The sequence below is a fragment of the Theobroma cacao genome, chromosome 8 (assembly GCF_053813885.1).
Source record: "Theobroma cacao isolate CCN51 chromosome 8, ASM5381388v1, whole genome shotgun sequence".
In the NCBI taxonomy this organism is placed as follows: domain Eukaryota; kingdom Viridiplantae; phylum Streptophyta; class Magnoliopsida; order Malvales; family Malvaceae; genus Theobroma; species Theobroma cacao.
Window position 1 is genome coordinate 2,901,667 of NC_142646.1, and position 19,951 is coordinate 2,921,617.

Below are 19,951 nucleotides of genomic sequence, written 5' to 3' on the forward strand. Positions count from 1 at the left end.
TTAATCCAAAGATTATTGCAGCTTTTGATGGCTTCATTGAAATGTTATTTGACAAATTCTGTGCATGTCACTCAGCTGTCATTGCAAAATGAGCATAATTTTGTTAACATGAACATCAAAAAACCTTGGCCACTATACCTTATCAACAAGAAGGAAAAATGAAAATTGCAACAATTTAAGCTTCATAAACTTTGCACTCCTCGTCAGCTGGGTTTGTCTTGCAGAAATCCTCCAGGGGGTCAGCACTTCCTGCTGCAGGCACGCCTGGCCACTTGCTTGCCACCAAGTGTGCCAAATCAACGACCCTTTGGCTGCAAATAAGAAATGCCAACCACACAACGGTTATTAGTGGCATGATTGAAAGATATAGCTCTCATTTTTTAACTACTTAGACTGCTTGCTTGAAGCTCACCTGTAACCCCATTCATTGTCATACCAGGCCACCACCTTGACCATGTCATCTCCCATGACCATGGTCAATGAAGAGTCAATGGTGGAAGAAACATCAGAGCACCTGAAGTCCACTGAGACAAGAGGAACGTCACACACGTCCAACACCCCCTTCAATGGCCCCTCAGCTGCCTTTCTGAAGGCAGCGTTCACATCTTCTGCGGTAATACCCTTCTTCTCAACATTCACAACAAGGTCAACAACTGATACGTTGGGTGTTGGCACACGGAGTGCAATACCGTTGAGCTTGCCCTTGAGCTGGGGAAGCACAAGAGAGACAGCCTTGGCAGCACCTGTGCTTGTTGGTACAATGTTCAATGCTGCAGCCCTGGCTCTTCTCAAGTCACGGTGTGAAGCATCCAAGAGCCTCTGGACAATCCACCAGCAATAATTTAGTTTTCTTTTTTTTGCTGAAGCAATTTATTTAACATATAACCTATCATAAAAACATAACTAATTGTTGGGAATATACAACTTTTGAGTTCGTCAGTAGAGCCTTTGATTAATTAGTGTGATTACCTGGTCACCGGTGTAAGAGTGGGTGGTTGTCATAGTTCCCTTGACAATTCCTGCAAATTAGTTTTGGTATAGTTAAAGAAAGAAAACTTCAAACTGTAACACAGGCTATATTGAAAGAAGTCCATCTCCAAATGTTTAAGTTGTGAAATGATATATGAACAATGCTTACCAAATTCTTCATCCATGACTTTCACAAAAGGAGCCAAGCAATTGGTGGTGCATGAAGCATTGCTGCAAGCACGAAACAGCAATCAAATTCTAACCCACTAGAACAATACAGAAATGGATATGATTATCCATGACTGCTTTATTAGCAGGGGACTCTTTCTTCAGAACTGACCTTACGATGTTTGAGACCTCATGGTCATAATCCCCTTCATTAACTCCAACAACATAGGTTGGAATGTCTGCACCTTTAGCTGGAGCGGTTATGATAACTTTCTTGGCACCAGCTTGTATGTGCTTTCCAGCTCCAGGGCCATCTACAAAGACTCCTGTTCCCTGTAGAATGCACCTAAAATTATTCAATAATCAATCTAATACTCTTAAAAATTAGGTAAACTAGATGACAGGAGATCAGGTATAAATTGTATGGTATATCCATGCTTTGAAATTCTTTATGGTTGCAATACCAATCATTCTTTGGAGGCGAAAATCTCAGAGCATTAAGTGCAAGGACTTACCTCGATAACAATGTCAATGCCAAGTTCAGCCCAAGGAAGCTTGAGAGGGTCCCTGTTGGAGACAACCTTGATGGGCTTACCATCAACACTGATGGTTTCATTGTTAACTATTTTCACATCAGCCTTGAAAGTTCCCAACATTGAATCATATTTCAGCAAGTGTGAAGCCTGTGTTTTACATTGTATATCATTGGTTAATAAATGATATTAATCAAACTTCAGAGGTTGACTCTTAAAAAGCATCTGGCAAGTCACAGTTACTTACATTCTTGACACCACCACTGTCATTTACAACAATCACGTCGAGGGGTGAGTTCTCCCTACCATGCCAACATCGGAGGAAGTTCCTACCAATGCGTCCAAATCCATTGATTGCAACCTTCAATTTGGCAACTGTTTCTCCCCTAACAGGAGTTGATCCTCCAGTCTAAATTTCAAAGCAGTTTCAAGTTATCAGCAACATATAAGAATTAAGAATGGGGTGCTTTGAAGAAAAATAAATCAATACATAGATTCCTATTAGTTTTTCTGTTGGTTATCTAATGGTGAACTACATAATCAACCTTTTTGTTGAAAGTGAAGCCCATGCAACCTGACGATGTTGGAGAAAGTATTAATATCTTGGCAAATTACTTGGTGAAGCATCAGAATTCAGTACTTTTGGACATACCTAAGTCAAGCTTAAGCAAAGACTACCAAGAGCCTATGGACCCAGATATCCATAACGTTGAATATTATCCAATGAAACATTGCTTTGCTGACGACGAGCAACAAAACAACAAGCAATTCTTATCTCTACAAATGAAGAGAATAAGAACTACCAAAAAAACTCAAAAAAAAAAAAAACGGTGAAACAATGAATGAACCTTTGGAGTAAGTTGGGCAGCCACCACATCGAAAAAGGATGCTTCTCCAACATTCCTGGCAAAGGTCACACGTGAGCTGGATCGAAGCCCAGAGAATTCAGCAACTTCCAGTCTCTGCACAACAAAGCTGAGAGTGAATATCCCAGAAGCAAAAGAGCAACAAAACTACATGCCAACAGAAAAAGAGAGACCTTGGTGGAGCATTGAGTGGGGAAAGAGTGAGTGCTCTTTGATGGAAGCGTGGTGCTGGCAGGGATTCTTGAAGGAGCTAGAGCTGCGTGAGTGGCCATGGCTATTGGCTGCCAGTAAAACTAAACGATCAACTTCCCGCAGTATTATTTATACAGTTAATATACTATTGTTCAACGCCCTCTAAGCATATAAATTATGGTTGAAAGTGAATTAGAGGAATGTGTGGTGAATATGGCCTATGCAGATAAACATGTGATAGGATATGCGTTCGAGAACTCAGCTCATGATTTGAGCCACAGCTCCTTCATCCGTTCTTATTTTTCCTAAAGTGCCCTTGCACTGTTTTCAGAATGACCAAGTTTAATCACCACAAACAAATACGTATCGCACGTAGTGCGTTCTGAATTCAAGAGAGAAAGGCCTCAGGCTCAATGGGAATATGGGACCCGAACAACAGATTTTTACAAGCAGTTTTCTGGCTATTAGGACATCATTTCTGCTGGTGGTGAAGATTCAAAGGAAATTTAATATCTATGTCACTTCACGTTTCGAAGGATAGTTAATCATTTTGAGGCTAACAACAAGACGAATAAAACCCATAACTAGGTTCTTGTCCAGCAGAAGTAGGCCATTCTTTCTGATCATACGTATATGACTGAGAAAGAGAGGAACATTCTATTTCCGAACAAAGAGATTAGAGATGCGAATTACTTCAGCTGTAAAGCCTTTAACGCCAGCCAAGCCTGAGCTGGGAAGGAGCTAAAATTATAGGGATAAAGAGCCAGTGGCATAGGACAAAGATGGAGCAATGCAAATTCATACATCTATTCTCTTCATGAGTACATTTTTACTGAAGCACAAATGTCCATTTCAGTGTACCCAATGTAGAATATCTCCCAAACCCCAAATGATGCATCAATTGCGGGAGATGTTGGGAAAGAAAATATTTATTTGAAGATAGATCGCTCCAATTGTTCCAAGTAGTAGCAAATTAAGTTTTAGAAAACCAACTTGTACAAGTAGGAAACGCCTCAAATGTTACTCTTCGGAAGTTGGCGCAAAACCTTGAGCATCTTTACCATCATGTACTTCGAAAAATATGTATTCATCTATTTGTGCAACAACCACAACTTATCCAAAAAAGAGAGTTACACTGTTCACCAAGAAAACATGAAAATTACACTAATGCACCTATTATTTCTTAACATGGATAACACAACCAGTTAAACCGCAATGTGAACAGCAAGGCAATTCATATGGCGGCTTCAATTTCATCGGAGTTCACAGCAACTCCATTTGGGGCATCTTCAGTTCGGAGCTGAGCAGAAACATCGTCAATAGCAGAGTTCAGCTGAGCAATCTTCTCAGTCAGAACCTTCCTTGTTTTCTGCAGAACAAAGGCCAGTCACTATCATTCTGTTTCTAAAGAAAACATGATAAATGCTGGTGCTTTAGACTTTAAAGCACACAATATTCAGGCCATTCCATATTCCTTAGAAGGCAATACTTCTGAAAAGAGTAAGTGCTCACCTCCAAAGCTTTTTCTTCATCATATATGAATTTAGGCAGTCTCTTCATTAGATCCTTCCTATCAGCTCCAGCTAGTGCCTTGCTGATCTATAGAAGGCAAACAGGAGAAGTATTTCAGTAGTCACAAATGACCATCATATAAGCCATGAAAATGAACAGTACAGCACTATGAATAGCCAAACACATAATAGTTCCTCAGTTAAGGACTGTAGTTTTAATCATCTAAAAGGGAAAAATCACGAATGATAAAGTTACTTAAGACTGGAACCATAGACGTAGAAGTGCAACCTGTTGATAAACATATGGGTGTATTTTACTTGATAATAAATGACAAACATACATAGTTGAGAAACAAGGGGATATTTTAGTACAATTTTACATCCATTTGCAAAGGTAATATCACCTGAGGAGCAAATACACATCCAAGTGCACCAACCACGAGTCCTCCCAAAACAAAACCTCCAACAAAAATGCTTGCACTGCTTGGCCTTCCACCATCACTGTAAGAACAAAAGCAGCAAGAGACTTCCATTGAGTACTTAGGTACTATTACATGTTAAAGTTCCCAACAGAACATCCAAATAGGTTCTAAAGCTTTTCTCAAAAGCTCCCAGTTAAAGGATTATGAATAAGTGCTATCATGCATTCTTATGCTCAAAAATTTTCTAAGATGATACCTGTATGAAGCTTGAACTATGAGTGGCCTTCTAGAGACAGAAAGTTGCAGTTTGCCCACACGATTAGAATTGAATGACAAGTTGGTAGGGCTGGCACTCCCAAAGCTTTGGTCTGCTGCCTTTAGATGAGAGCCTAGAAAAACAAATTTGGCAGAGAAAGTAATGAACAGTCTTTTAAAACTGAACAGATGGTTTACTTGCAAATGTACAGAAATACAGCCTTGGTGTAGACATGTGATAGAAATTAGGATTAATGTCTGCTTATTTTTGTGTTCGTGTACAACAAAGAGCAAAGATAAACAATCTTCTGATTTCAAAGGATGGACTAGAGCATGATGCTGCTGCTATGATCTAACAAATTCTGATATCAGAAATTAGAATTAATGCTAAACCCCGATTCTTGCAGCAAAAGATTTAAAGTGCTGAACTAAAATGAAAAATAATGACCATTTCTCTTTTTCTTCCACTTGCTGTCAATTATTTCCCTCAGGTTTAATGACAAACCAAATAAAAAATTTCCAAAATATGCTAAGAAATAAAATAAATTGAATCACAAACAATTTTTATTGATCTAAGTGAGTAGCAATCTAAAATTTTCCTCATCAGAGAGGTTTAAAGAACAAAAGCTGGGGCATAACCATGTTAAAGGAAAATGGACAATCCAACCATTTAGATGAAAACAGTATGTTTGATAGAAACAATTTGAAAGAAAAGGTTTGAAGAATACAACTTATTGCAGCCTGCAGGCCCTGATTGACCTTGTTATTAACAAAATCACAAGCTTTCATAGATAAATACGAACACCATTACACAAGACATTTCAACCGCCATAAGAATCTGCAGGGCTATAATACAATTACTTTAAAATCAACACACTCAGAGGCCTACCGCAATTATTCTACCACCCACCCGCAGCTTCAATATTGACAAATGAACCAAAGTCCACGGGAGCAGCGAACATGGATTATTTTTCTTTAAATTTTCTTTCTCCATTAATATATATTTCACAGAACAAAAAACAGAAACAAGTACAACTTTGGGCAGTCAACATAAAAAGTCTTGTAAGATGAAACATGAAACAAAAACTACTAATGTAATAATCAATCATTCAAGCTGATCGCTGCTAAAAATTTTCGACTACGGCCAAATAAATCCCATGGTTTAAACAATAAAAAGGAGAAGATTATGATGCATTAGAAGTTGAATCGCATTCCATCATAAAAAAAAAGGGGTAAATCGTATTACTTACAATGAATTAACAGCAAAAAAAAAAAGGAAAGGAAACAGAGATCAAGAAACGAGATGTGAAATGGGGTTATTACCAGACGATAGTTGGATTCCACGATTTTTCGGCAAAACCAAAGAATTTGAAAGGCTAGTCATTTTCCAAGAGTGAAGAATACAAGTGAGAGAAGCGCAAGAAAATGGGGAAGTTGAGAGTTGAGGGAACAGAAATACTCCGATAAAAACGAGCACAAGTTGCTACTTCTGAGTTCCGAGTTCGATAATATCTATGCCTGATTCACATTGACGACGAAATGTAATCATGGATCCCCTGCTCTCCTAGCCGTTCGTTTCCGCCCCTTGCTGTTCTTGGCCCAGCCCCTAACTTCTTAGGTCCCGGCCCAAGTAATGCTCGTACTTAGCTGCTTTCTTGAAATATCAGAAAAGACCTAGCCCAATCATTTGATTCATAAAAATGGAAATCCAAATAATTAATCGATTTAATTAATTTAATTTAATTCGATTACTTTGATTTCGATAAAAATCCAGTTAGAAAATTAAACATATGAAAAAAAAGCTCTACCTCAATTACAAAATTAATTATTAAAATGCAAAACATGTTATAATAATAATTGCAAGACATATGGCGAATATTATATATATATAAAAGACAATAATATTGACAAGATTATGCTTTAGTTTGAGACATAAAATGTTACTAGTTTCAAGGAAAGATTTCAAAGTTGATTCGCTTTTTCCTCGTGTTAAATAAATTAAGGTTCATCTTTTGGATTAAAATACTGTTCTTATACGAAAAATTAAGAACAAAAGAGGTGGGTGAGAGTATCCTTTAATTCGTTGTCTTCTAAACTCTCCTCCACGATATAATAAAGCATAGTTGAAAGATCCATTCCATAGTTAACTCCTATGTTATTGCTGAATTAGCGAATGTTCTATGTATCGATGGAGAAGGTTAGATTAAATATATTATACGGTCAAATATTTCACATTATATTTAATTTACGAAATAAAATAAAAAAAAATAATCGTGCATCGAAAAGAATGGAGCTTTTAATTTTAAATATAGATATAGTAGTTCATATACGATCATCATTGCATACCCGCCCAAGGATATGTTTCTTTATCACATTCTCTCTTTCGGCTGCATTGGCCGGCTTGATTCCATATTGTCTTCGGGGTAGTTGTTTAATATACCTCTACGTCAGACGACCACCGCATTTGCAAAACAGTCGTACAGTTCTTTCTCGTTGCGGAAAAAACATGCAAAATATGACAAGTTTGAAGCGTGTGCCAAATGAAAACGCGCCATCGTTTGCCTTTCTTTTAAGTAATTGCACCACATAGTTATTGCCTTCTCTCCCTCCAGACAATCTTGTTAACTTGGCCTCCTTTTCTTGGTTTCCTGAGCGTTTGATTTTGTGAACAATGGCTGCCACTAAGGGTAGGTCACTGGAGGAAACACCAACATGGGCTGTTGCAGCTGTGTGTGCAATATTTGTTATTATTTCCATACTGTTAGAACATGGAATTCATTCCCTCGGAAAGGTAAATCAAGGGATTTCGTTGACAGGTTCTGGGGTTGTCTGCAAATGTTTCTTTTAGAAGTTTTTGTTATTTAATTATGATTACAACCTGGGTTTATGACAGTGGTTTCAAGGACGCCAGAAGAAAGCCATGATGGAAGCTTTGGAGAAAATAAAAGCTGGTTACTTCTCCTTTCTCTATATATTATTGCATTCATTTTGGCCAAACAAGGCAAACTCCAGTCTGAGTTAATGATGATTCTTTCATTTTGATTTTTGCAGAGCTGATGCTAATGGGCTTCATATCGTTGCTACTTACAGTGGGTACCTATTACATTCCAGAAATATGCATCCCTGAAAAGATAGGAAATTCGATGCTTCCATGCAAACCAAAGTCTGGTTATGCAGGTAGTAAAGATAAAGGTAGCGACGATGGGAATGATGGCAGGAGAAAGTTACTTTCTTATGATAAAGATCTGATATGGCGTCGAGTCTTGGCCGCTTCCAAGGAAAAAGATTCTTGCGATAAAGTACTCCGGCCTTCTTTCTTTTTTAACATCTGCTGCCTGTTAGCTTTTTTATTAGTTTAACAAAGTAATAACCAATTTTCCCAACGTCCTTTTCGATAAAATTATAGGGGAAAGTTGCGCTGATTTCACAAAGCGGGATGCACGACTTGCACATATTCATATTTGCGCTTGCTGTTTTCCATGTTCTCTACAGTGTAGCCACAATTCTACTGGCCAAGGCCAAAGTAAGTTTTTTCTTTTCCTAACATACTGATCCGATATTGAACTTGGATTTGATTCCCGTGGAGTTTTCATCCTAAAGCTAATGTTATAGTTTTGGTAACTGAATTTGATCAGATGAAGAAATGGAAGGCCTGGGAATCAGAAACATCAACCCTGGAGTATCAATACGCAAACGGTAACGCTTTGCCTGTTCAGACCTTGCTTTCTAATAACATCTAAATTTGAAGTCCATTCAATCCGAAGAGCTGTGTGTCTCGAATACACGTTAAAATCCTAAACAAATTTGTGGCCAAGAGCCAGTCCATCAAAATCAAAAATTTTCTTCATTCTAATATAGTCCCATGATTATGTTATGTTTTGATATTTCAGATCCTGCAAGATTCAGATTCACTCATCAAACTTCTTTTGTGAAACGTCATTCTGGTTTCTCGACGACTCCTGGCATAAAATGGATAGTAAGACGCATTTTTCCTGCTAATCAATCAAGTTAAACTAAAATCCCATTTGAATAATGCAGATTATTTTTGGTAAGTTAATTACTTCAATATCATCTTAATTTACAGGTGGCCTTCTTCAGGCAATTCTTTGGTTCGGTGACCAAGGTGGACTATCTGACCATGCGCAATGGATTTATCAACGTAAGCCGGCAACATATATTATATTTTAAATAGAACTATGATGAAAGATTCTACTATTAATAATTGTTGTTTCTCCACTTTGACAATGCAGGCACATTTTGCCCCCAACAGCAAATTTGACTTCCATAAATACATCAAAAGGTCAATGGAAGACGATTTCAAGGTCGTTGTCGGTATCAGGTCTGTTCTTATCTTCCTCCATCACTGTCCAATTTCTCTCTTCAATTTTCTTTTTCTTGGATATACCCAAGAACCTGACACTAATTATCAGTATTAATTACAAGTCACTGTTGATTTTGCAGCACCCCTCTATGGGTTTGTGCTATCATCTTCTTGCTTCTAAACGTTTACAGTTAAATCATTCTATCCCTTTCCATCCCTTTCCTTTTTGAATTAGTACAACTTTCGTTGTTGCATGATGGATGGGATGATGAAGTAAGTAATTTATATATGTTTTAACATTCATGGTGCAGAATGGCAAACTCTCACCTGGTTGTCTTTGATGCCCCTGTTGGTAAGACACACATCCTTAAGCTTGGTGGAAAAATATACACAGATACTGCTATACTTTTTTACTTACTAAGAATGGAAAGTATGTAGTTTAAGTTTTAACCAGAAAAGAATCTTTGATTTCGGGTTAAAGAAGAACAGCCAATCTATCATATCTTTTCATAATTCTTATCAACTGGTAATTCCTAAATCGCATTGGTTATATATTAATGGGAATGATCAATTGCTCAATTTGTGGCAGATACTCCTTTTAGTGGGTACAAAGCTTGAACTAATCATCATGGAAATGGCTCAAGAAATCCAGGATCGGACTGCTGTGGTTAGAGGCGCTCCGGTTGTGGAGCCAAATAACAAGTTCTTCTGGTTTAATCGACCCCAGTGGATACTCTTCTTAATTCATTACACACTGTTTCAGGTAAACAATTCGAACTTTACCTGTACTATTATATACGAATTAGTAGTCTTAATTATCAGTAATTAATCATTAATTCAACCAAACTTACTATTGATTTGGTATACATATATATATGCAGAATGCTTTCCAAATGGCATATTTTCTGTGGGTAGTGGTAAGTAGATCGATTTCATTCTTTATTTTCAAATTCCATATAGTTAAATAAATGATTTTCTTTTTCCATTTGCCAAGACGACATAGAAAATACTAATTCAATCACATCTTGTGCAATTTGCAGTTTAAATACACCATCAGCTCTTGTTTCCATGAAAAATTGTATTTTGTTTTAGGAAGGGTTATGCTTGGCGTGGGCCTCCAGATACTTTGCAGCTACATTACCTTTCCTCTATATGCCTTGGTGACGCAAGTGAGTAGCAGCATTAGTTAACGCAATTATAATAGGATACGTAATTAATTAAAAAATATATAAATTAATATATTTTATTAAAATAAAATAATCTAATACGTACATATTAAAATAAAAAAAATTCGGACATGTTGGAAAAGGTCTACCAATTAGGTTCATATTCTTAAATATTAAGCTTAGTTGGTACTTAATTAAATACGTTGTTGCATTTTTGTATTTGTTTTATGCTTGCAGATGGGATCTCACATGAAAAAGTCAATATTCGAGGAGCAAACAGCCAGGGCTCTAAAGAACTGGCACAGGGCTGCAAAGAAGAGAAACAAGAAGAAAACAGCAGGAGGAGGGGTTGATGGGTTTTCAGGGATCGCGAGTGGGGAAACCACACCGAGCCAAGGTACATCGCCCTTGCACTTGCTACACCATCACGGACACGGACAGAGGTCCAGCCAAGCAGACATGGATAGCGTTCTTAATTCCCCTGTTTCCTATTCCTACCCGTCCGACACCGATCTCTCCGATATCGAGGGCTCCGCCCATGCTCGCCAAGCTCAAGAAACAAGAAAACTTGAACATCAAGGGAAACCAACAGATCATAGCGTTGATTTTACCTTCGTCAAGCCTTAAAATATTAATTGGAGCCCATATAGTATACAGTATTTATAGACAAAATTGTATTTATATTATTATTTTTGTATTAAATAATTAACGAAAGTTCATGTTTTGTTCAAGCATTTGCAAGAAATTAAAGGATGGAACCTTTCGGACAAAAACCTAAGTCAATGTTCGAACAAAACAGTAATGTGATGCTTAAGGCAGATCAATGGAGCTAAGCACCTAGGCAAAGTCAAAATGCTTCTTAAGTTTACCAAAATCTCAATAGTTTCCACATTATGGTTCAATTTGAACAATTCCAAGAGTATTCTAGGCGTATTTAGAATTTACCATCTTTTAGGGGGCCTTGCACAATTTGTGAAATGCGAATTGACATGGGCGTTCCTTTCATGTTTCCTCCAATGGGGGCAACGGTAATATGCATGTACCCTTTGTCAATGGTCAAACAAAAACATTGCAGCCACCTTAAATTCACCACAACATTGGGAAACTAGTCTGTCTATGTCAAGGAATAGTTGATAATAATACCAAATATACCTATCAGGATCTAGGATTTTAGTTTTAAAGATTGCTTTCCATCCCTTATTTATATATTTTATTTTTTTATGATTTTTTTTTATTTTTTCATTCTAAAAAAGGTATTGAAACCGGTAGAAGCAGTGCAATTTGTTTTAGGGTGCATAATACTTTGATTTGGACATAATAAATCCACCAAACCCCATAAAAAAAAGAATGGAAAACGACAGGAAAAGAATAAAAAAGGGCACAATTCACCATCAATCAATGGAACCATCACAGCATGGCCATGTGATTCATTTGACAGATAGGAGCAGGCCATGGAAGTGGAAGTTTCTCTATGCTCTACAGAAAGTTTTTTTTTTCCCAAATTTAATGGAAGATTTTTATTTTCAGTCATTCAGGTCAGGAGGTAGGGCATCAACAAACTTAACACAAATCAAGGGTCCCTTTTGGGTAATTTCAAGGAGTACATTACCCTTGTGTAAATTAAACTTTTCAGCGACCTAAAATGAAAAATGAGAAACAACATGGCCGGCATGAACAGAAGTATTAGATAAAACGGTGTCGTGTGTGCGAATCTCGTTATCTAAAAAATAAAAAATGGAAAAATGGTCCGACACAGTCCTCTTTTTTCCTCCTTCTCTTCTACTTCTTCTTCTCCTTCTTCAAGGGCTCTCTGATCGATGTGTTCGACTCCACAAACCCTAAAACCGAATACCAACTTTATGGGTCATCTCAAAACCGGTTTACTGCTAGTGGGTCGAGATTGAACCCTTTCTTTTTGAGGTGATCGAAAACAAAGATTTTGCTGCCAAAGAAAGATAAAAAAAAGACCAGACCAGACCAGACCAGTTGTGAGGCAAATGGCTTTGAGATTTTAGTTTAAGGGGTTCTCACGATGGGTTTAGTCAAATGTGGTGGTTCTTTGGAGCAGTGAATAAGGAGTTTAGAGCACCTGTTTGAAAATGGCGAGGCGTCATGGATGGGAACTGCCAGCTCACACATTTCAGGTTCATTTCTTCCTTTTTATTATTCAGCCAGCAGCTTCTTTTAGTATTGTTTTCGAAAATGTAGCCTTTTTGGTGACTTTTTGATTATAGTTATGGGGGTCGTTGCTTGTAAGGTTATGCATTTTAATACTTGAACAAATTTTCATTTATTGTGTGTATGTTTTATTTTCGTTACATTTATGTACATTATTCTCTTTGTGGATGAGTAGGTTTTCCTCGTGTGTTTTGCATTCAATTATGTCCTATATTTGCAAGTTTTTTTTTAAATGAATACAGGTTAACTGGAGTTTTATTGTTTGAGATGCGTACTGTTTTTGTTAGCTGTAGATGCTCAATTTTGATTAATTATTATTTTTTTAAAGTATTCTTTATAGCAAAATTACATAAGGGTTGTTCCAAATACGGAAGCATCCAAGGGCGTTTCAAGCGTGGAAGCACTTAGAGGAGTTTCAAGAGCGAAAGCGCCCGTGGGCGTTCAAAGCGTAAAAACGCTTAGAGGCGTTCTAAATGTGGAAGCGCCCAGAGGCGTTTCATGCGCCCAGGGCGTTCCAAGCGCGAAAGTGCCCAAAGAGCGTTCCATGTACAAAAGCACACAGGAACAAGCATAGAATAACTATTTGTATGGAAAAGTGAAAGTAACTCAGAATAAGAGACAGGGTTCATGAATTACTTTCACATTTGAGATATTTTAGAGAGTTTGGCTTGGTGGGGAGATAGTTAAGAGGACTTCATCTTAAACTTTCCTTGAAGTACATGTACTTTATCCTTTTCTCTTTCCTTACTCCTTAAAAATACATGTGACGTACTTTTAAATGCTACTGCTTCATTTATCAAAACTTACACCCATTACCTAATTACGTGATCATTCTTTTAATATTTTGTAAACCGTTCTTTAATTGTTTTTCCGTGACAAACACATTTTTCCATGATTGAACGTGCTCTCCTAAACAACTCCTAAGAAAGCGTTCCTACTCAGTATAAATATAAGAATTTGAAAGGTAAGATTGGATTTTTTTTAGAGACCCAGCAAAGATTACTTTGAAAGCTCTCTCAGGATTCCTCCAAGCATTCTTTCTCTTCAGCTTTTCCCAATCGTCATTATTCGCTTCTTCTCCCACCTTTTCTCATCCCTCACCACTTGCCACTTAAAGTACTTACACTTCAAGGACTGCTCCAGTCTTCCTCTCTGCCGCCTCTAGCGCATCCCGATTCACTCACTGCAACACGTCCTCTCTCTCTAACCAAAAGAACCCTCTACATTAGCCTTCATTGATTTGTTGAGATTTTTCAGATTTTTTCTTTTTAGGAACTAAGTTCCACTTTTTCTTATTTGGAAACCAAGTCATGATTGTAGAAGAGAATCTTAATAGTCTACAAAGCCATATATGGTAGACTTGATGTTTAACTTAGCAATTTTTCATTGCCTTGGTAATAATCAAGTATTATTGGTTCCGTGTTCTTGTAAGCTCTAGCCTCTAAGAAAATTCATGGTGTAAATTTCTGGCATGTGTGTTATTTCAACAACAACTAATTAGCATTTTGTTTTTGTTTATTTTTTAAATGGTGGACAGGTTGTGGCTATCACGGTTTTCTTTTTGCTATCTGTTGCATATTATGCCTTCTTTGCTCCCTTTCTTGGAAAGGACATCTATGAATATGTGGCTATTAGTGTCTACTCTGTCCTGGTAAGCACATAACCTTTTAATTTAGTTTTACTGAAGTCTTTAATGCTTTAATCTAAAACTTCTTTGGTTGCTTTCTTAGTTATTATCTTAATACTTGATTTTCATTTTCAGGCACTCTCTGTTCTCATTCTTTACGTTCGATGCACAGCCATTGATCCTGCTGATCCTGGAATTCTTCTTGAAGCTGACAAGACATCAGCTTATAAATCACATAATGAAATGGATCTGCCAGGTAACTTTTTCCATTGCCTTGTGGTTTTTCCGTATAAGACTGCATGGAAATTATGAAGTTAATTGGTTGATTGATAGAATAAGCATATGAGAATTGTTGTATTGCTGCCTGTATTAAGATATGAGCTTCTTTCTAGGTCTTTATTCTTCTCAATTTATCATAGATTTCATGCTGTTCAACCAGGGAATTCTTCTTCTATTGAAGAACCTAGCAAGATAGGATTAAAGTATGGAAGACAATCTGATAGGCATGGTTCAACATGGTGTTCCAAACTAGGAGGTTTCTTTTGTGGTTGTCTTGTAAGAGGGGATTGCCGCAAAGATGAAGACCTGTTGCAGCAACAAAATGGAGAAGAAGATGCTTTATTCTGCACATTGTGTAATGCAGAGGTAAGATTCATACTCGCAGCTAGTCCTCCCCTCCCCCAACCCTGCGCCTCAAAGAAAAGAACCTTTTTCCTTTTGTTTCCTCTCACTCTCTCATGTCTTTTCACAGAAATAAGAGAAATGAGTAAGCAAGGCAAAGATGTTTTTTTTGTTTTTGTTTTTAATAATCAAAATTAGCAATAGGAAAACTTAAGACACTGCAGTATCTGGTTTGACTATTAGCCCAAACTTGTGCGTTAGCGCTCTTAGCCAGGTGCATGCTTAAACACAAAAACCGTGTTCTGACATAGCTTTCTCTTGTTAGATGATGAAAAGACATAACGTTTCACCTTCTTCTCATTTAATTTCTTTTGACACACCTGGGTGATGCATGCAAGAAATATCCATAGGATGAATTCATACTAGTTTCTAAGAGTTGCCACGCTTCTGAAACAACTGGCTAGCACATTTTGCTATTTCTGAATGAAGCTTGTTTGAGATTGCATGGTGTTGATTTATAATAACTCTCTCCTTGCCCCTTTCAACTCACCTTTTGCAGGTGCGAAAATTCAGCAAGCATTGCAGAAGTTGTGACAAATGTGTTGATGGATTTGATCATCATTGTCGAGTGAGTTATTAAATGTTCATCTCTGTCACTTTCCTGATTTCATGAGGCTAAGTTTCTTTTTGAGAAACTGGTAAGAATTGCATAGCCAGGATATGTAAGTTATGTAACTGGACATGAAAGTCACCTGGGGCTTCTGGTTGACAAAAAAATTAAGTGTAGTGCCTGGGCCTTATGCTGTAGTTTCTGTTTTTTGCTCTGCAATTAGTAATTCCTCACTAATGTTCTAAAAACCATCTTGTCTTTGTATAATGATTTAGATCTTCATATATTATTGGGCATGACTAAACATTTTACTGCTTTGCATCCAGTGGTTGAATAATTGCGTGGGGAGGAAAAATTACATCACTTTCGTGTGCTTGATGGCAGCTAGCCTTGTTTGGGTAAATTTCTTACAATAATTTTTGGATAATGGTTCATATCACTCACTTATAACCTCCTGACAAGAACTGAGCTTATCTGCCTGTACCTATGCGTGTTTGTGGTTGTCAGCTTATTGTTGAATTTGGTGTTGGCATTGCTGTCCTTGTTCGATGCTTTGTTGATAGAAAAGGTACAGAAAGTGAGATAAGTGAGAAACTTGGAGTTGGATTCTCCCGTCCCCCCTTCGCTACTGTGGTGGTATGTTTTCTGCATTCTCTATCTAACAATTCAGATTGTTTCTGTCGTTTTGCAATGTGACAGAGCAGCGTGGGTTGATCAGGAGGATGTAGCGTTGTTGATTTCATCTATTGCCCTAAACAAAGATGCTTAATCATAGAATATTTGCGTGAATTTTTTTTTTTTTTGGCAATCATGAACTCTACTGGTTTGTTCTGTGAGTTTTCGCTTAAACCTCAACTTTTCTTGGGTATGTTAGTTTAAGGAGTGAATTGTGTTGATTGGTGCGTCAAATTGTTCTGTGAATGCATGTATGCTTCCAGTTTCTTGCGATTTAAGTTTACATACATTACTGCTAGTGTTCACTTCTCCAAGAATGAAAGAAAACCTTGTTTGCCGTGGGTTTTGCCTTAACCTTTTTACACAAATGTTTAAACCTTGTTTGCCATGGGTTTTGCCTTAACCTTTTCACACAAATGTTTAAACCTTGTTTGCCGTGGGTTTTGCTTTAACCTTTTTACACAAATGTTTACAGGCCCTCTGCACAGTTGTTTCTTTTCTTGCCACTGTGCCCCTGGGAGAACTATTCTTTTTCCATATAATTTTGATTCGGAAGGTGTTTTCTTAAATCTCGCTCTCCATCTCTCTCTCTCTTTCTCTCAGCCTGTCATAATATTTTAGTACTGAATCATTGTTGTTTCCAACTGCAGGGTATCACAACATATGAATATGTTGTTGCAATGAGAACACAAAGCGAACCACCTGGACAGTCTGCAGATGGTGGAGATCAGCAGAGTATGCCTTCGTCACCTACAAGTTCAGCTGTGACTGCCATAAGTGGAAGAAGCTCTCTTGGAATGAGCTTGCAATACAAAGGTGCTTGGTGTACCCCACCAAGAATCTTCATGGACCACCAGGTACCACTATTTCTTTAATTACAGACTTGAATAATCAGCTATTTTATGTTGGAGATGAGGTGGATTTATTTATCTTAGTTGTTATAACTACTATATGCTTTTCAGCTGGGTGCTTCTTGTTATTCGATCCCTATATATATTCTAATACCATCAACTGAATATACTCTTTCTTAATAAATTGCAGTTTCAATTTGTACGTTAAAAGAGTAGGACTGCCTTTGCATTGACAAATTGTGACTATAAATATGAATTCAAAATTGTAGTTGTTATTATTATTATTATTATTATTATTATAAAGGAACAAGATCTTAAACATGGTTCTGTATATGCACTCATATGGTGATCAACTGTCGTGGATTTTCTGTTACACATTAAAACTGATTATTTGTCTCTCAAAGGATGAAATCATCCCTCATTTGGAGCCAGGGCGCTTGCCATCCACAGTAGACCCAGATGCAGTACACTCACTGGACAAGGGTAAAAAATTACCCCAACGTCCTGTCCGAATTAGTGCATGGAAACTTGCAAAATTAGATTCCAATGAGGCAGTTAAAGCAGCTGCCAAAGCTAGAGCATCGTCATCTGTCCTTCGTCCAATAGGGTCTCGACATCATTCATACAGTGTTGATCAACCATCTAGTAGTAATGTGAGCGGAAGAAGCAGTCCCATCAGTACTGATCTTGGGTTTCAGAGTAAAAATTCTAGAGCAGGGGCATTGAGCTCATATCCTCCAAGTCGTGCTAGCAGAGAAGATGCTGAATCATGTGGCCACAGTGTTGGCAATGTTAGTAGTCCTCATCTTTCCAGCATAACCCCCTCTTTGGCACAACAAGATTCAAATAGACAACATTTCAACCCCATGTACCAAATGTCAGCCAATCAATCTCCTTTGTCAGCTAAACAAAGTGAAGAGAATGAAAATGCTGCCCGTGAAAATGCTGCACAAGAAAATGCTGCACAAGAAAATGCTGCTGGATATCCTTTCAGAAAAAGTTTAAGTGCTACAGAAAGCACAAGAACTTCAGTATTTTGGGATCCAGAAGCTGGGCGCTTCGTTTCTTCATCTTCCAGAAGTGCTGGTTCTTTGCAGGTTCCTGGAACAGAGCTTTTATATACTGGTCAATCGATATTTTTTGGTGGTCCTCTTATGAAGGAGCAGCTTAACCGAGGAACAAGGAGTGGTAGTTCATTGTCTGTTGGCTTGGATAGAGGTTCTACATCAAGTCATTATCAGCAGGGTAGATCACAGAGAGGTGGCCAGCTACCTGTGTTTGTTCCTAGTGATTCTCAACAAAAGCAATTTTCATCTAGGTTGCCTTGAGCACCGAAATAAGGGAAACTAATTTGGTTTTCAAGATAGCTTGTGTTAGAAGTTAAAATTTTCATTTAATTTAGTTTATTTTCTTGTGCAGCCTGTGGATATCTGCTGCACGGTTTAGGTTCTATGCTTGAATGCAATTTAGTTGTCAATTCAAGGCAGTTTCTTTACCTTCTTTTTTTTCTGCAGAGCAAACTGAAACTATTTAGCTTTACAGAATCAAACAGTTTATTCGGGCATGGGGCATGGCCTTGTTAACCAAAGGGTTTTCCATCGTTGTAGTTACCAGTTAATTATAGTATAGGAATTATAATTTCATTTAATCACTGTGTGCTGTTGATAATCAGGATCTGTAACTGTAAGAATTCTGATTCAAGTGGAGCACGATTATTATATATTTTTATTTTTATTTCTTTTGTTTCAAGTCAGATTATAGCAGCGTTCAAGATGCAAAATATTATAATATTACGGAAAAAAAGGGGTCCAGAATTCTAAAGAGACAAATCTCTTCATGATTTTCCCTAGAACAGAGCTTTTCTAGATGTTGCAAATGAAAATACAGCAAGAAACATGGTGCTAGCTTTCAACTCACTTTTCCTTGGTCTACCTTATGGTCTCATACTATTTTCCTCCTCTTGGTCTGTTCTGTCCTGGAATTTGGAGATTTTGCAAAGATAATAGAACGATCTGCAGTTGATAAATTACTATTCATTTCTAACTATGGAAGGAATAAACGGAACGTAGATGTAATCAATCTCCTCATCCTCAAAACATGTTTGGTCCTGCTGCTTTGCCTCGATCTTCTTCCACTCATCTGATTTTATGTTATACATGTGAATCCTCTTCTTTTCTGTCCCTTAGAAACAACCCATTTACCGTCAAAGAATATGACATGTAAATCGTCTCCAGATGGTAGAGATGCTACACGGGGTTCGGACTAACCCCCTTGCAGTTATCATAATCGTGGAGGACCCAAACCAAAAATTCTAACGTTGAAAGATAAACTACATTTTGATACGGTATTTAAGAATAGACAAAATTAGCTTCAAAGCGAGCTTTTCAAATAGACGTCTATCTTTAAATTTATTTCGCTCTCATCACTCGATATGCAAAGGATATATAAAGGGAAATAACACGAATAGTCTCAAGGATACAATAAAGTCAACGTCTAACTTTCGTCTAACTTTCGTATTACACTTACGAAGAAGACCGCTAGATACACTCGAGGGTTTACAAAATCGTTTGACCTTATTACCAACTTTTTACCGTAATTAGATGATAAGAAATTCGAAATATCTTGAAAATGATAAAAACTTTAGTATTTGTGTTTATAATAAAATATAACACTTTCTTACTCTTACTCTCTACACTTTTGAATTATATATTGAAATGATAACTATTCACTTCTATATCTAATAAACACATTATGTCACTTTTCGTAATATAACTTTTGAACTAATAATAATTCTTCCATCATATGAAATATCCTTCAATCTTGAAAATACACAACACCCTTTGACAAGGCCGAACCATGGCTTCTTTCTGTTGGGACTTTATCATCTTCAGTACCAGTTTATCTGGCATGGGAATGATCCGCGCGTCTTCTGTCTTCACATTGAAGGCAACAATGTTGCCACCCTGCTTAATCCAGTGAAGAGATC

General features: G+C 37.3%; 4 protein-coding genes across 5 annotated transcripts; 2 read left to right on the forward strand and 2 right to left on the reverse strand.

Moving 5' to 3' along the window:
- On the reverse strand, nucleotides 1-2,871 carry GAPB (glyceraldehyde-3-phosphate dehydrogenase B subunit). Its single transcript, XM_007018043.3, has 9 exons — nucleotides 2,710-2,871; nucleotides 2,519-2,632; nucleotides 1,918-2,079; nucleotides 1,653-1,820; nucleotides 1,310-1,470; nucleotides 1,139-1,200; nucleotides 970-1,019; nucleotides 413-819; nucleotides 1-311 (listed from the first exon to the last, which is right to left on the reverse strand). Exons 1-9 carry the CDS (start codon nucleotides 2,806-2,808, stop codon nucleotides 176-178), a joined length of 1,359 nt encoding a protein of 452 aa, XP_007018105.3. The 5' UTR covers nucleotides 2,809-2,871; the 3' UTR covers nucleotides 1-175.
- Nucleotides 2,872-3,762: 891 nt separating this feature from the next.
- Nucleotides 3,763-6,431, reverse strand: LOC18591737 (inner membrane localized protein). The gene is made up of 5 exons (XM_007018044.3): nucleotides 6,240-6,431; nucleotides 4,918-5,050; nucleotides 4,644-4,740; nucleotides 4,241-4,327; nucleotides 3,763-4,097 (listed from the first exon to the last, which is right to left on the reverse strand). Exons 1-5 carry the CDS (start codon nucleotides 6,298-6,300, stop codon nucleotides 3,963-3,965), a joined length of 513 nt encoding a protein of 170 aa, XP_007018106.3. The 5' UTR covers nucleotides 6,301-6,431; the 3' UTR covers nucleotides 3,763-3,962.
- A 1,104-nt stretch (nucleotides 6,432-7,535) lies between these two features.
- Nucleotides 7,536-11,256, forward strand: LOC18591738 (MLO protein homolog 1-like). Its single transcript, XM_007018045.3, has 14 exons — nucleotides 7,536-7,707; nucleotides 7,810-7,867; nucleotides 7,968-8,215; nucleotides 8,323-8,439; nucleotides 8,552-8,612; nucleotides 8,807-8,892; nucleotides 9,001-9,075; nucleotides 9,167-9,255; nucleotides 9,378-9,427; nucleotides 9,549-9,589; nucleotides 9,827-10,000; nucleotides 10,119-10,154; nucleotides 10,278-10,406; nucleotides 10,641-11,256. The coding sequence occupies exons 1-14, from the start codon at nucleotides 7,588-7,590 to the stop codon at nucleotides 11,028-11,030; spliced, it is 1,674 nt and encodes a 557-aa protein (XP_007018107.3). The 5' UTR covers nucleotides 7,536-7,587; the 3' UTR covers nucleotides 11,031-11,256.
- Nucleotides 11,257-12,140: 884 nt separating this feature from the next.
- Nucleotides 12,141-18,702, forward strand: LOC18591739 (DHHC-type zinc finger family protein). Of its 2 annotated transcripts, XM_007018046.3 has the most exons (10): nucleotides 12,141-12,547; nucleotides 14,119-14,232; nucleotides 14,344-14,464; nucleotides 14,648-14,853; nucleotides 15,389-15,457; nucleotides 15,766-15,837; nucleotides 15,947-16,075; nucleotides 16,590-16,670; nucleotides 16,765-16,971; nucleotides 17,370-18,702. In XM_007018046.3, exons 1-10 carry the CDS (start codon nucleotides 12,503-12,505, stop codon nucleotides 18,291-18,293), a joined length of 1,968 nt encoding a protein of 655 aa, XP_007018108.3. In that variant the 5' UTR covers nucleotides 12,141-12,502; the 3' UTR covers nucleotides 18,294-18,702. The 2 variants fall into 2 exon arrangements, with proteins under 2 accessions (XP_007018108.3, XP_017981238.2); XM_018125749.2 differs by lacking the exon at nucleotides 16,590-16,670.
- Nucleotides 18,703-19,951: the final 1,249 nt, after the last annotated feature.

What these genes read in the sequence shown, in the direction of transcription:
- GAPB (XM_007018043.3), bottom strand. Translation starts at nt 2,808, where the DNA reads ATGGCCACTCACGCAGCTCTAGCTCCTTCAAGAATCCCTGCCAGCACC. An exon ending in GCATTGACATTGTTATCGAG is followed by an intron (nt 1,471 to 1,652) that starts GTAAGTCCTTGC and finishes TGCATTCTACAG; the next exon opens with GGAACAGGAGTCTTTGTAGA. An exon ending in GACAATGAATGGGGTTACAG is followed by an intron (nt 312 to 412) that starts GTGAGCTTCAAG and finishes TCTTATTTGCAG; the next exon opens with CCAAAGGGTCGTTGATTTGG.
- LOC18591737 (XM_007018044.3), bottom strand. Translation starts at nt 6,300, where the DNA reads ATGACTAGCCTTTCAAATTCTTTGGTTTTGCCGAAAAATCGTGGAATC. An exon ending in TGGAATCCAACTATCGTCTG is followed by an intron (nt 5,051 to 6,239) that starts GTAATAACCCCA and finishes TTGTTTTTCTAG; the next exon opens with GCTCTCATCTAAAGGCAGCA. An exon ending in ATGAAGAAAAAGCTTTGGAG is followed by an intron (nt 4,098 to 4,240) that starts GTGAGCACTTAC and finishes TTTGTTCTGCAG; the next exon opens with AAAACAAGGAAGGTTCTGAC.
- LOC18591738 (XM_007018045.3), top strand. Translation starts at nt 7,588, where the DNA reads ATGGCTGCCACTAAGGGTAGGTCACTGGAGGAAACACCAACATGGGCT. An exon ending in GGAGTATCAATACGCAAACG is followed by an intron (nt 8,613 to 8,806) that starts GTAACGCTTTGC and finishes TTGATATTTCAG; the next exon opens with ATCCTGCAAGATTCAGATTC. An exon ending in CTCCTGGCATAAAATGGATA is followed by an intron (nt 8,893 to 9,000) that starts GTAAGACGCATT and finishes CTTAATTTACAG; the next exon opens with GTGGCCTTCTTCAGGCAATT.
- LOC18591739 (XM_007018046.3), top strand. Translation starts at nt 12,503, where the DNA reads ATGGCGAGGCGTCATGGATGGGAACTGCCAGCTCACACATTTCAG. An exon ending in TGCCAGCTCACACATTTCAG is followed by an intron (nt 12,548 to 14,118) that starts GTTCATTTCTTC and finishes AATGGTGGACAG; the next exon opens with GTTGTGGCTATCACGGTTTT. An exon ending in GAATCTTCATGGACCACCAG is followed by an intron (nt 16,972 to 17,369) that starts GTACCACTATTT and finishes TGTCTCTCAAAG; the next exon opens with GATGAAATCATCCCTCATTT.